We start from the raw sequence: 16,360 nt of genomic DNA on the forward strand, positions 1-16,360 counted from the left end.
AACTTAATTTCTTGTTTGAAATACCATAATTTTACCAGTTGGAAAAAGATATGTTTTCTGATTATAGTAAAGATTTCTCATTCCTTAATAATTTTTAAATAACAACATTACTTGTGGACCATTGTATAACTTTATAATCAAACTAAACACCCTAAAAAGTACTATGAATGCACAGACTACTTCCCATAGTTTCATAATCCACCATGGACCAGTCTGCGAATTTTCATATAAAAGCCATCAAAAGTTGATGAAATTTTTTTTGGCTGACTAACACACTATCCTTAGTCTATCTGTAACCCATATAATACAATGACTTAGTTAGAAAACAAAAACATAATTACATTTTTTATTTTGCTTTCTCTGTGAGATGGGCTTCCTTTGGCATTGTCCTCCAAGCACTTAGTAAATGCAACAAGCCTGGCATTGGCTTCTTCAAAGGAAATTTTCACAAAGAAGTCAGAAATGTTATTTCTAATACCAATGTCCATAATTATTTTTTCAAATATTGAATTTGCATGAGGATCAAGACCAGTTTCAAAAATTAGAATTATGTACTGTTCTTCCTGACCTGCAAAAAAAAGAGGGAGAAAATTATTCATTTAGGAATAAAAAAAAATACAGCATGTTGCAATTATAAACAGGTTTCACGGAATTTTAGGCCAACACGAGTACACACTGCTGATAATGTATGTAAGAAGTAATACAGATGTGAGCAGACAGAGAAGGACTAACTGCCAAACCTTTCTTATCTGCATTTGCAAAGAGTGCATTAAAATTCTACCATAATCAAGAAATGTTAAATATTGCATCTGATAAATTTTTAAATGACACTAATGCAAAGTCAAAACATATTTTGAAATAACATCTTCATTTACAGAGAGACAGACTGTAACCAATACTTTCTCTTTTTCTTACTGCAGTTCCTACCCTGTTGTTTCACTACAATTTCAAAAATTGTATATTCAGCATAATTTCCTCTCTGATCCTAGGAGACTATGCTATAAAACATCACAGTTTTTGAAGAAGTTGGAAAGAATTACTCAGATCAATCAGCTGTTACATAAATATCATCCACTTATATGATCTGAAAAATGAAAAAGCAGTAAATTGCACTAAAAGGAATTATTTTACACAGTCAGAAAAAGGAACAGAATTCAGGCTGCAAATCCCAGTCTCACATTGCTGCCCAACACAGAGCTGCCAGGACCTGTTTTTCTGTAAGAGGTGTTTCAGACACAAGCATTGCCATTTCCTTTTGGTCATTCTTAGCCCAGCACGGTAACTTTTGTGAAAAATAATTCTTCAGCAGCATAATTCCCAATTCACTGCACACAGAATTAAGACATCTAACTGGCTTTTGGGTGCTCTGTTTTGGGAGCTAGGGATCTACATACAATTGCTTACACAACTCTGGATGCAGGCTTAAATTAATTTCATTGCTTACAAAGCAGAGAGCAACTGTGTTATCACAAAGTGCTCCTGCATATCAAATGCAATAAAGCAGTTGGATGTAAAACTCTCTATGCCACAGCCTCAGGAGAAAAGCTGGGTGGGGGCACTGCAGAAAGCCATTCTCACACAGACATCCTGAAAGCTTCTTCCTTTTTTTGTGACCACCTGTATCCACCTAGGGTCTAATTCCTGCTCCCTGAATTGTGTCCAGGTCTCCTGCATGCTCTCCAATTACTTCTGTAATTGTAAGACTCCTTACAGCTCATACTTCTTACAGGACATGGATGAGACTATTACACAGTATTATGGGAGCGTTCAATTCTAAAACTGCTGAAAGCATTCTTCCTCTGTTTGAATGCATTCATATATATACAAAACTGTAAGTAAAAATAACCACGAAATTTAACCTGAAGAAAAGCCTACTCAGAAAGGGAAAGAGGACTCAGTGCTATATTTAACAGGTACGCATATTAAGATGCTACGACCTTGAAAAATATGTAGACATTCAATTTAATTTTAATATACATGAAGATAATCCACATATTGTCCAAGCAGGTATTTGTCTATCTCACATCATCATGACAAGTATTCTGGAGGAAAAAACCCCCAGGCAACCTATACAACAGTTTCTACTAAAGCTAAAGCCTATCAGCAGAACAGCACAGACGGCAGAAGCTGCCATATAAATGTAAAGGCTCCTATACAAAAACTAACCAAACCAAACTGCTTTCATTCAGTACAAATATTAGTGAAAAAAATTGTACTAAATTGACTGAGTGTTGTAACTAGCATGTTTCTGGACAAAGATGATGCCCAGCTGTTCTGAACTGTACTCTTTCTCAGCCTGGGTATGTAGTAGTATCTGAAAAAACACTACACCTACACCAGCCAGTGATGACCCATTTAGTCTTAATGCACTCACTCATGACACAAAACATGAAAATACAATTTGAAGTGAATAGTAGACTGAAATTGTTTACTTACTGTCTCCTTTGCATTCGTACCAAACATTATCTTTACTCATTTTCAGTTGATCTCTCAGACTGCTACAGGTTGAAGGTACTGTTTGTAGGAAAACTACTGGCAATTTTCGGACACTACACCATTCACATTTAGTAAGCTCTGAAGTTTTCAGGTTAATCTCTCTGATATCACTTTCTGATTCTATGAGAAAGAAATGACATATTAAAATATAATAAATGTCTCTAAGTTTCCTTTACAATTTCCCCCTTGATTTTAACAAGTAATCATGTTAAATCTATGTGCTCGTAAAATTGCTGAAATACTTAAAACGTTAAAATTAACAGACATGCAAGAAGTGATGGCTCTTCATATCTTAAAATTCCAAGGCTAAATTCCAATGTCATTTGTCAAGAAAGGCATTAGAAACTGTTTTCTGCCCACCAACTCTTTTTATTCCACAGAAAATAATCCCCACAATTTCCAGCAATTTAAATTTGCAACTATTGCTATGACACATTTTACAGTAAGTTTGTAAAATTTTCTTTGTACATTTATCTTTGACCAAGGTCCCATATGAAAAATAAATTTAAAAAGAAGAACATAAACACATGCAGAGAAATTATCTGATTGCCTGAGGAAACAAAGGACTACTCCTAGTTTATTCCCCAAAAGAAATGTCGGTAACACAGTAGAATTTTAACACTGCATCTGATGCTGCCAATGCCAACGTTAAGTTTTTTACAGGTTTTACTGTACTATAAAATTCGATATAGAAGTGGATATACAGGCAAAACTAAAAAAAAAAGAAAAAAAAAAAAGAAAAAGAAAAACAACAACAAAAAAAACCCACCAAAAAAACCAAACAAAAAAAACCCACAAAAAAAGCACAAACACAACCCCCCCAAAAAAACAAACAACAACAACAAAAAAAAAAAAAAAAGAAAAGAAAAAAAAAAAAAAAAAAAAAAACCAAGAAAAAACAAAAAACACACAAAAAACCCCACAAAACCAAAACAGAACAAAAAGTAAAGTGCTATGTGCCCCAACAGACACATCATTTGATGAGTCACCATTTTTATGCTATTGACGAATTAGCTGCCATGGAAGTAACTGCACCACACAGCTGTCTTAACTAAAACTTGATAGCTATTTTCTACAAATTAAACTAAGCTCTTCAGCGTTTTGCTTTTAAAAATACATTTAAAGCATGAAAACTCAGTTTCTATGCATCTGTATTTTAGATGCAACATAAATACTTGACTAAGCAAAGGCTACACTTATCTTTACAGGTTGTGAGACACTTTTCTGCATGTGATAATTAGAAAATACAATAGTTCTCTTTTACAAGTAACAACAGCAACATTCAACAGGACTGGGTCTTAAGAATGCAACTTAAGATTAACAAAAGGTAACAAAGCTTTCCAGGCCCAGAGCAAAGCTCTACAAAAGAAGAGAAAGGAAACAGAGCAGGACTTGTAACTCACCCTTTCCAAATTATGTCACTATTTCTTTCAGTGACATGAAATATACAACTTTCACACTAGAGACAAAATTATCAAGAGAGATCTAGACAGGAAAGGTTTAAGAAACCAGTGTGGTTTTTACTGTCTACTTAACACATCTGAAATAAAAAAACTAAGAAAGTTTTTAAACGCTAACATTTCACAGGAGGGTTGCTCTTGCTTTTTATTTTTGTTAATCACTTTTTAAAGGGCAGGTCAAATTTGTACTCTCCATTTTCTTCTCTCTTATCTGACTACAGACACCCAGTATAATTTATTACATAAATGACAAAATGAGAATAAACATTAAATTAGGATTCATTTGTTAAAACCTTTGACAGAGTTTCTTAATTCAAAATAAATATATTGAGTACTAACATAAAATAAAAAATGTACTCACCTTCTTGACTCTCTAGGCGTATTTTGATATAATCCAGGCAAAACTGAAAGACAACACAATTTTAAGATTTCACATTTTCTGCAAATTTTAATTGACTGAAAGCCTTTAAACTGTTAACAAACACATTTCAATGGACTTAGTATGTAAGCAATAAACATTAAAAAATTAATATTTAAAATGCAAGTTTTAAGACAAAACAAAATATACAATTCAGCACAACTCGAGGTAAGCACATTCTTTGCTACTCTAGTCTCTTTCAATCATACTGATGGTTTAAACTTTAGATCTTTCTGAAGTACTCAGTTTTCAAAAAGTTCTACAATATCCTGAAAAATACACGAATTCTTTTTCTTCAAAACAAAATGTCGTCTATCAGCATTTAGGTAAATCAAACAATAGTGTTTTGTAGAGAGGTGGAAAGAACAAGTAACAACACTCTGCTGTTTCTGTGGTTACACTGGCAAGAAGTATCCATTCTATTCTGTCTGACGGCATACAACTAACATTCAAGGACTCCTTTAAAACTCCACGTAACTTACAAGGCTGACCCAAAAAAAAATCTGTACAAAGTAAAATTATTCACCTCTAGGACAGTGCTTCTTCCTTGTGCCTATCAACTTCCTGTAGCTGCTGCTTTCAATTTTTTTAACAAATGCATGCTAACCCACCACCTCCCCCCAGCAGGCAAACAAGCTCTTTCAGAGGGCTGCAGCACAACATTTCTACGAAGAACCAGAGCTAGACTGCATGTGTTAGAGCACAGCAGTAATTCGAGGTTCTCTGGAAATCACAGCCTCTGAAATTAGAGACAAACTTACTGTTCCCCAGACAAAGGCAAAATATTATGTTCAAACACAAAGATACAATATCCATCAAAACCTGAAAAGAAAGCTGTGAAAGAGCAAGGGTACTTACAATCACAGGCTCCACCACCATTCTGCGCAGCATTCCTATTCGTATGCTTCGGCAGTTCAGAATGACACTTTCACAGGAGTTTTGGTAATTTAGAGGTACAGCCTCGGTTACCATCTCTTGAGAAATAACTTTGCGTCGTTTTATTGGAGTGTTAGACACAATGTTCCCAAACTGAAAAGTAATTTTCAGGTTTCAGAATGTCTCACCAATGTTTATTGCAAAGCCAAGCTTGCTGAAACCAATGGCTAAATTTTTAGCTACTTTTCTGTTGATCAACAGGATTACTTACTAGAGCATCCATCTCAAACACATACAGAAGGGAGATAATTCCTAAAAGACTTTTGTAACACCTGAGGATGTTATTGCTATTGTTATTCAACAAGAAAATAAAAGGTAACTTGACACTTGTAGACATTTTACTGACATTTCCAAATCATAAAAAGTGCTTCTAAATTGCCAAAACCAATTAATTTTTATCTTTTGGAAACACTATGCAGTCTAGCAAAGCAAAGTTATTTTATATACATTCTATTTAGATAAAAAAGCACTAATGCTGTAAAACCACCACAATGCTAGTGGTTTAATTTTTTTCTTTCAGTTGTTGTTAATCCAAGGTTTTGGTGACTAATTCTTGAAGTGCATTGCATCACTAGATTAGCAGAGTACAGTCCTCAAGAAACATAAATATATAAGACCCATCAAACTTCCTTAAGGCATCTCTACAGAACTAAGATGGTTTTAGGACAGAGTCCAAGGTCAGAAGACTAAACATTGAAAGAAGGCCATGTGGTGTTTGGCCCCAGTTCAAGAAAAGTCTCTAGATGCTAACTGAAGCTGTAACCTCAATGAAGTATCCTGTCAACCAACAGAAAAATCTTACCAAAAAACCTACTGCAATGAAATAAAGCCTGCTGATAGCCAGCCTATAAATATATTTATTTCTTGTACTGCTTATATAGCTCTATTTTGTTAAAGGATTTTCCGTACATTAATCTTTTCTTTGGTATTTATATTGTTTCATAAAGCTGCCCATAAATAAACATCCTTTTTTGTTACAAAATGCAATTAAAATCCCACAGAAAAACATTCTCAACAATTCCTTCTAAAGGATTTCTGTTAAGACTAAATCTCGAAAATTATTTCAAAGTCCTGAATCACTAACCTATTTTGGCAATAATTCAAAGTCTAGTTTTGGATGCTTCCTTTATTTTATACACTGGAGAAGATAGGGATTCTAAATCCCTGTAATTAAAATGTTTTCCTAGGTCTCTTGTTGAAAAGAGCTTTTCCTTTTTGTCTGCTGGACTGGCTAAATGTTATTAAAAGCTCAAAACAAATCAGAGACAAACAACAAAAAACAGCAAAATCTGAAGTGATGCTATATTCAACTAGTCTCTTCAGTAAACAATTAATGAATATTCTGAGAGAAAGACAGCTGAATAAAGCTTTTTCTATTATATCTAAGAGAACTGCTGTGATAGCTCCAAATCTTGGCAGGTTAATTCAATCAATATAAAATTCGTGTTATATTTCACAAAATTTTTTTTTATTTCACCCACTTTCAAATGTAAGCTCAGACTCCAAAATAATCTAACATACAGTATTACAACTGGTTTGTAAAGACTAGTGAACAGGAACATATGGATATACAAAAAAAAACATTTGGGAGAGTTTCAGAAGTCAGACACCAGTGCGTTCACAATGCAATGCTTTCAATTAATTCAGCACATACCGCCAGAATAACTTAATTCAAGAACTATTTATAATCCAAGCTTTGAGCCTTGCAGCTTTATTGCAGGCTGGAGGTTCACAGCTTCATATTGATAGTGGTGACTAATTATACAGCATATTATAAACATCCATAATTTCATTAACTACAGCACTAATTGCTGGCTTCTGAATCTCAACATAGCAAGAAGGTTTTGGCATCAGTACTTTAGTGTTCTAACTCAAGGAATTTGAAAATCTGATCAGATTCTCCTGTTGAATCAAACTCTCAATAGTGAAACTGGACAAGTGAGTCAAGAATTGTTTTCATCAGCACTATTATTTCACTACCAATTGCCACAAGGAATTTATTCATCTCACTATTGAAATGGCTTTTAACACACTTATGAAAACTCTCCCTTTTGGCCACACTTAAGGTATGCTCATGGAGTATTTTTTTGTCTTTGCTTATCCAATTCTTACAGCAGTACTCAACTAAAAAACACAAGCCCCATCACAAAGTCCTAAAATAAGTGCTATTAATTGGGACAGTTGTAGAAGCATTTTAATTTTAAAGGACCATTATTGATCCCAGTGTCTCTTTTCACGTTTAACTTCAGAAAGTCTCAACAGGCAACAGCTGGTACTGACATTCTGCTGCAAACTGAGACCTTGAGCTTCACAGAGAACCCCTGTCCAGTCTCAAAGAGTAAACACTCAACACAGAAGTATTTTAACAGCATAATTAAAATCATTATGAATGCTTGTAAAAATGTAATGAACACATTTTCTTATGTTTCCCATATTAACTATGCAGAGAGACTACTTGATGAGCTGCTGAGTAAGAAAAACAATCAAATACAGTCAACTTCTGACAACACAAAACAAGCCTTTACATATTCCATTTATTATTTGATTCTGTTTTCTTTAAACAAAGCATTAAATAGTACCTGATCTTTCATTCTTGCTTTTCTTGGTAGTGTGACTGCAATTTCTGTATCTGTTGTTATACTACCTATTCTCTGTTCTATTCCACAACTGTTCTCCTTTAATGCTGCTTCCACCTTTCCTGTAGAAGGAGCTGGGGAGGAGCGGGCTGAATCTGCAGGACGAGGTGAAATGCTTTCCATGCTCCTAGTGCTGCCACTATTCTCGTCCTCATCATCATCACTAGACAAAACAACTAAACAGAAAATATTACATTCTCAACCACTACATTGTTCTGTAAAAAATGTCTTTTTTTATTTTTGGCTTTTCTTGCTAATGTGACGGCAATTTCTCTACTGTTTTTATACTACCTATTCTCTGTACTATTCCACAACTGTTTTCCTTTAATGCTGCTTCCACCTTTCCTGTAGAAGGAGATAGGGAGGAGTGGACTGAATCTGCGAGACCAGGTGAAATGATTTCCATGCTCCTAGTGCTGCCACTATTCTCCTCCTCCTTCTCCTCATCACTAGACAAAACAACTAAACAGAAAATATTACATTCTCAACCACTATATGTTTTTGCAACAGAAATTTCTTTTCAAGTAATACCTTAAAAGTAATTTATGTAATTGTCCTGCAGTGCCAAAAAAATCCACATGTATATTTATATTATGCTTTTACTAATGTTTATTTGCAATCTGCTTGCAAGCATTCTCTGCCTTGTTTTTCATTTATTGTAACTAACTATACAAAAAATTAGTAACATTAATCCACCTCTAGGTAGAAGTGAACTTGGTTCAGTCAAGAATTGACAGTAATACAACCTAAAAACTGACAATAGAAATTATGACTAAAATCATTCAAATCAGTAGGACAACATGGTCTAATAAACTAAGCACAGAACCAGAAACATAACTTCCTTTACTCCATCCTTCCTCCTTACTTAGTTTACAAAGAGAAAGCACAGAAATTAACATTTTACAAATTATGACATTTAAATAGATAAATAGTTTAGAAGAGGAAAGAAAACACAAAATAAAACTCAAATACTGTCTTTCCTCCTGGGAGAATGAATGATGGAGTTCTGCTAAGAATACTAGTTTTTCCAATATCCTAAACGTAAATATTTTTTAAAATACAAACTAAAGGAAAAAAGTCACAAAATAAGTTTTGTTTTTCCCAATGTTCGCCTTTCTTGAAGAGTACCTCTGCATATGAAAAGGAAATCATTAGAAGTTCTGTCCCTCTTTCCCAAGAACACACACAAAAATATCCCATGCAACATCAGTAATGTAAACCTGCACAAACAGTTCTTTCACTATATAATATTCTGTGTTTCCAGCTAATGGCTATATTCATAAAAAGGTACTTACTTGGGTCATTTAATTCAGATGGTCTTGTACTCCTCTGTCTTAAGCTGCCTGTAATTTTAGGATTTTTTGTCCCAGTTATAAGACCAATTTTTCCATTCTGTCGTAACATAGAATGTCCTACAACCTCATTACTCAGTAGAATATCCGCTGGACCTTTTCCAACAGCAGAACTATAAAACTTCTTTGTGCTGAACCCTGTACCTGAAGATTTTTGCCCTGCTGAATTCTGATGTATTGAAGAACGTGATAAAGGTCCCACAGATTCACTCAACGTTACAGTTTGTCTGGAGACTCTTTGCAAATCCTTCAGAGAAGCACTTTCACAATGTTGGCATTTGGTCTGATTTTCATTTGCCCTCCCACAATTTGGGCATTCAGTAGAATAATCAATCTGTTCCAAAAGCTAAAGGAGAAACAAACACACAATCAGTAATTGTAAGCAGAAAGACACAATTTCCAGAACTTGTACTTGATTTCTGTTCAGAATTAATCATACAATCACTTAGATTGGAAAAGACCTTTAATATCATCAATTCAAATTATTAACACAGAACTCCCATCACTAAACCATATCCCCAGGTGCCACATCTACATGTCTTTTAAACATCTCCAGGGATGGTGACTCAACCACATGCCTGGCCATCCTCTTCCAATGCTTGAAAACCCTTCTGAAAGGGTGAAAAAATTTTTCATGGTATCCAGTAGAAATTGAGAACACTACATTAGCCATTATAGTAAAACACAGCTTAATTTTTTATTTCATTTAAGAAAATGAAAAATGTTCTAAAAGGAACATGTCATTTGTAACAATTTTTTAAAGTGGTTAATGTTGGACAATTCAGATTTTTCTTCTTGTATTTTCTTCCATAAACAAAACCTTGCACACTGTTCAGATACATATATCCATCAGCAAGATGGTCCAGTTACATACACCATTTCTGTAAAAAGAGTTCAATGGGACAAAATAAAGTAACCTACAGATTAATTTGCTCCTTAGAGCAGTACTGGAGAGGATTTGAAGAAACCTTGTAGGTCCAATTTATTTGTCCCTCCAAGGTATCTTCTAACAGCCCTGCAAGGCATGCAGGCAAATTCACTCCTCAAGGGAGACGAAGAAAAGGCAAAGTACATAAATTGCTCTACAGTCACGTAGAGAAGAAAACAGGACTTGAGGAACAGGAGTTCCCCAAACTTTCAAGACGCAGGCAGGGGCTACAAGGGAAAATGTATCCTATCACTACAAAGATAGATGCCTTTTGTTTTTCTCACATTTACCAGGCCCCACTTAATTTTGTATGATAAGTGTAGAACTTGAACTTCTATAACATATGAACTACAGAACGAATACTAAAGTGAATACAGGACATCTCTAGAGATTACAATTTAGTGCATGTTATTGTCTCCTGGAGCACTGAATTCAAATGGCATAACCACTGTACTGTCAACTACTGAAGGCAACAAATACCAACATCCCATCAAAAACTTTCAGAATCTACTTTGAAAACACAGCTTTCACAATTTACACCTCTCCCCACTCCCAGCCATGAACACGTCTCCAAAAGAGGACTTCCACAGGTGAGAGAAGCAATTTCAAACCCCAAATTTAAAGACAAAAATCATACAATAAGAACATATTATTTTTACAAAATTTCTGCAATTTAACAAAGCTGCACATACTGTAGAGAAACAGAAGGAAAAAATCCCAAGTGTATAAAATGTATCAGACATTTGAAATCTGAGATGTGGGATGACAGCAAATTAAATGTAAACCAGCATTGTGCCTCAGTGCTTTTACAGGATGTAGTTCTTAGAAAGATACTGCTTATCACATTGAAGAATTTCAATCAACAGTAAAAATATTCAAGAGAAGGCACCAAGAGTACCTGAAGGATCTTAAGGATAGAGTAATTGCACCCTCTACTTCAACCACATGCCAAAAATTTTAAAAGCAGTTTTTTTATTAACATCATATTAATTAACTAAATGAGCAATGGAAATGCCAAAGAGTGGTACCAGGTGTTTCAAACAAAAGCTAAGCATATACAAAAATCATAGGTCTATAATTATTTTTTTTTAACCAGGATCTCCTTACAGGAAGTTTTGCTTTGATAGTGAAACTATGTGACCTGTATGTGTGCATTATGAAACTTCCATAGTAGCCTGGGAAGCTGATAAAAAATACAGAGAGCCTTAAAGCAATTTCCAAAGTATCTTACATCTGATATTCAAACAAGGTCCTGACAAAAACATCCTGCTTGGCTGCATGCAGACCAGAGAATGCCACTTGGATACCTAAGGAAGTACTCTCACTGAAAAAGTGAGCAACTTAATAAAAAATACTTGTATCTTTGCAGCACTTTACTCTTTTGAGTACAGAAAATCATGACACTGAAAAAAACAATCTGTCAATGTGCAAAAAATTGTTCCTCTATTTCAGCAAATTAAAATTATCAATCTCTGGTTTATCAGTCAGCTATTCAATAAAATCGAGATTCCTTTTCTTTTCAGTGCAGCCTCTGTCTGTTCAAGTCAGAAGAGTAATATTTCACAACTAGCAGCAATATGATCACTTAAGTATCTCTATCACTGTAACTTTTTTTAAATTATGTAAATCTTCCTCCCAACTCTACGGATTTTTAAAACCTCAACCTGTTTTACTCCTGAATGTCTGTTTTTGAAATATGCAACAACTTTTAAAATTCAACAAGAGTTTACAGATTTTTGAAATATAACCCACCTTTGACTGAGTTAAGCATTTTTTTGTAGCAGTAGATGGACTCAAGTCAGATTGATATGAATTGCAATGACCTTTCTGTCGCACCTTTCTTTTAACGTCAGATTCTGATTCTGAGTCATCTGTATTCTCCATTACACTGTCTAGAAGGGAAAGGATGCAAAAACATCAGCAATACAGGTCCACTAATATACTGTTATAATTATCATCATCTTACTTTTTTACATACACTAACTTGAACCAAACATAAACACATTTTGAAAACTCAAAAATCTACACTGTTTCAAATGTTTCATGATTTGTTGTACGACTAAAAAATAGCATTCTCCAAAGTAACTTCAAAATATAGTTTTAGTAATACTATTGCAGGGTCACTCACTGACTATTTTTATCTTATATCTTTGCAAGAAGCTTTGGATTTGCAAATTTGCGCTAACTTCACCGCAAATCAAGTGGAGGGTCTGTTGCCAAAAACAGGAGAGGATGCTAGATTATGCTATTATACCACAAAACTTTTTTTAAGACTCTCTTTTTTTAATATATATGAACACTTTTTCAATATCCATACTGTTGGTCTCACAAACATCCCACTATGAGAAGACATCTCAAAACTAAAGAATGGATCATTTTCAAAAAAGAATTAATACCAGGTAGGGTTTTTCTCTAACTTAGAGTAGTACTGCTGAAGATCTACTTAACATGAACTTAAAATGGCACAGCCGAACAACTTGCCAGTGCAGGTGACTATGCAGCTGAACAGCTGGTTTACAGACTGTATCTATGCTAACAAAGCTTAACAAAACACAGGGTATTTTCTTTTCCAGTTTCACAATTTCCACACCTGAAACCAAACTATATTTTTTCTACTGCATGTCCAACAGCAAGGTTATTGCATCTAACAACAAGGTAAGAGCATATTTCAGCTGAGGTACAGAGCTGATGCTGGTTCTTTTATTAACATCCTCAGTGTATGAATACATTTCATACCAAGTGGTTACTAGGCAGCATTTTTCTAGTATTAACACTGCTACAAAAGTTCCTCAACAATAATTCACAAACAAGCTGGGAGTTTGGGCTCAGACTAGTTAACTCCAGAGATCTGTTCCACCTCCAATTTTATGATCCCAAATATTCCCTATTTCTGTTGCTTTTAAAATAACTGAAGCCTAATTTAAAATTATTACATGACTGAACTAGTTACAGAAAACTGTCAAGAAGGGCAAAACCATCCCTTCATGCACAAACTTGTACAAAACTAGAATAACATGATCTAAGGCTCTAAGTAGATATACTAAAGGTTATGTAAGGTTTGGCAACACACCCATCCAAATGAGGTATTAAAAAAATTATTCTGCTTATAAGAAATGAGAACTCTAAAGATAACTTACCCACTCCTTGACACCGTGGTAATCTAATGTGGTCTGCCTCCACTTTCTGAAGCTGAGGTGGGTATTCTTTTCTGGAAAACGAATTAGACGTATGGTTGTTCTTTTAACAGACATCATTACAATTTGGTCACAATTATACATGAACAAAACAAACCTGAAATGAATCTGAAAGCTACAAGTAAGTAGCTTCTCCTATTACATGCTATTTGTACACTTAAAAAGGTATTACCAGAACAACAGAAACAGCCACAACAAACACCTTGGAAGTGTTTCTGATCTAAATCTCCTCTGTAATAATCAACAGTTCTGGAGTCTGTCACTTTTACACACAAGTTTCCAAATACTGAAGCACGCATCTTCTTCTCCTCCTCATTCATGAAATACAAGATAGACACTTGACAACTATTATTTTAATATTAAAATAGATTCCACAAGTTCCACAACTTAAAAAACAGGAAGAGAAGATGCAAAACAGAGGAAGGAGATCCGATGTCAAAAACTGTTGTGGCCAAAAATCAGAAAGAACAACACAGCAGAAATGGTTCCTACGCATTTGTTTTTAAAATATTGTAATACAGACAAATTATTGAATAGTAAGTATTTTGTTGGTGTAACTTGCATAATATAGATATCATGTATTTTTGAGCAAATTCATGTAATTTATGGCATTATAGCAAGATTTGAGTCTCCTGAAAGATGTTTTCAGTTTACACACATGTGTGTCAAATCATGCTGACAGCAAATTAAGATTCCTGAAGCCCAGTGCATGTGGGTTACTGTTTGTAGCACTTGTCTTTCTCAGCGCACTGAGCACTGCAGCTCAGATTACTATTCTTGTCATAACAGAGGATGGCACACATCTGAAACACAGGAGGCCTTGTCAACAAACTCACCAGAAACTGGTTTTATTGGAAAGTTAAGCACTGGCCTGCAAATAGGTCACACATGTCCCATACTGCTAGCTCTGATTACAAGGACATTAATCAACAGCAAGAGGGCAAAGCAAACAGCTGCAGGTAGTAACATCACCACTAACAGCTAAATTTTGAGGACCTATCTGACAAAAATTTGGCTATGACTGAAGTAGACTTTAGCTTCAGTTGTACGATTTTATTTCTTTCAGCACAGCATTTCCTAATGCATCAAATTATAAAACCTTTGAATTTTCGGCATTTCTAAGAAACATTATTAGGTAATTTGGAACAAGATTAATCTACAATGTCCTTTGAGACACTTCTTACCTAATACCAAACATATCTGACTGTGTCGATAGGCTGCAGCTCTAAAGAAAATTCTGGCAGAAAGAAGAATTGAGAAACAAGCATAGCTACTCAGAATGTAGGGCTGTCATAGTACTTTATCATGACTGCTGGCAAGCATATCACGGATGACAGATTAGGTAATTTATTTGTTACTGATTGTGTCAAATGTGTTTCAGGAACAACCCTTCTCCCCCAGAATTTTTTAAATCAAAATTGGAAATGCAGTATGCATATTTATTCATAAATTCAATGCATTATTATTTTATATAATTTTCCTTAAAAATTCAAACATATGGAATTACTCTAAGGCAGAATTAGTGGAAATAAAAGGCAGAGCTCAAACTCATCATTATGAGAAGCTGTACTATCAAAACCAATGCTCGTGACATTCTAAAAAGTAAAAAAAACTGTAATCATTTTAGATTTGGAAAATATAAACACTGCAGTAAGGGTGTGCAAGCTGTTGTGTCACACGTCGTAACTATCTTTCACTAGTATTTCACAACAGTAAGTCTTGTTTTGAACATAATTACTTCTAGAAAAATTATTTTCTATAAGATGTCTAAAATATTTAAAACTTAAATGATATCTGAGAGAAACAATATTGAAACTACTTGTCATTTAATTGAAAGCAAACAAAGCAAATCATACGGCAGATTTAGAGTACTAAAATTTCTTTTAAAATGTAGTTTACAATTCAAGGTCTGGACATTTCTAACTTACAATTTTTCTTCTTAGAACAATATATTTATATTACATTTTTAATATGGAAAATATATTTATCTTATTAAGATGATAAATTCATTATTTATCATATAAGGCTAAGTAATTATTTTACAATCAATCAGAATGCACTAGCACTATCTAATTTTGTGTTAGCAGCACAGACTCATAATTATAGCTGTTAAACAGCCAAACACTTGCAAGAACACAGAAGCAGTAGCAAAAAGTCTGTCTTTCCTCTCCCACAACATAGAACTCGTACACTCACAATGAACCAGTAACACCCAAACACAAGGCACAAAAAATCAACTCAAACACAGCTGAGGCTTCCAACACACTTCAGTGTGGTTAGCAATTCAAGGTCAGGCTTGAAGTTGCTTTGAATTAGAAAGAAAAGCAAAGACAACTTTGAAGACTATTTAATTTGAGATTTCAGCTTAAAAAAAAAAAAAATTTAAAAAATGCTTTCTTGGAGACAGTGACAACCATTCCACAAAAGGGCAGCAACTTTAAGGCACCTTCTACTACTTTCCTTTCCTGAAAAACCCACAAAGAGAAAGGGATAGCACACCACCATGAAATTTTTACAGACTAGAAAACAGAGTGTTTGTTGCTGCCTGAACAGCTGCAGATCCATTAATACCTTCTCCAGTAAAACCCTCAGTACACTGAACCATTCAATTGTAAGTGCAGAAACAGAAGGGGAAATTGGTTGTTTTTTAAATCAAACATTATATCTACCTTTAAAAGGACTATCTGGAAAAGAAAAAAAAATCTCAGAAGAGATTTAAGAACATACAACACTTCCAAACAAATGCCTTCTTTCTGTTAAACCCTGACCAAAACTAAGTCTTCCATTTCAATTGGAATAACTGAGGATCAAACAGCTGAGCTGATCATGATACAAGATTACCTATATACTGTGTCAAACAGTTAAAAAAACAATGCTCAGAGGTGAAACAATTTTAGGCATCTTGTTTATGTCCTAGATTATAAGAACTTCTAATGCCTT

The 16,360-nt window shown here is 34.4% G+C and overlaps 1 protein-coding gene across 4 annotated transcripts in view; it reads right to left on the reverse strand.

Annotated features, from left to right (window-relative positions):
* SENP6 (SUMO specific peptidase 6) overlaps nt 1-16,360 on the reverse strand; it is a 72,584-nt gene that overhangs the window by 17,449 nt on the left and 38,775 nt on the right. For all 4 annotated transcript variants that reach the window (XM_041410657.1, XM_041410656.1, XM_041410659.1 and 1 more), the window contains 8 exons: nt 13,364-13,434; nt 11,979-12,118; nt 9,242-9,644; nt 7,890-8,122; nt 5,233-5,403; nt 4,318-4,360; nt 2,437-2,616; nt 342-568 (listed from right to left, as the gene is read on the reverse strand). In XM_041410657.1, coding sequence (XP_041266591.1) covers nt 342-568; nt 2,437-2,616; nt 4,318-4,360; nt 5,233-5,403; nt 7,890-8,122; nt 9,242-9,644; nt 11,979-12,118; nt 13,364-13,434 — 1,468 coding nt within the window. The remainder of the gene's footprint in view (nt 1-341; nt 569-2,436; nt 2,617-4,317; nt 4,361-5,232; nt 5,404-7,889; nt 8,123-9,241; nt 9,645-11,978; nt 12,119-13,363; nt 13,435-16,360) is intronic.

Source organism: Onychostruthus taczanowskii, unplaced genomic scaffold (assembly GCF_017590055.1).
Source record: "Onychostruthus taczanowskii isolate IOZ18803 unplaced genomic scaffold, ASM1759005v1 scaffold33, whole genome shotgun sequence".
Lineage (NCBI taxonomy): Eukaryota > Metazoa > Chordata > Aves > Passeriformes > Passeridae > Onychostruthus > Onychostruthus taczanowskii.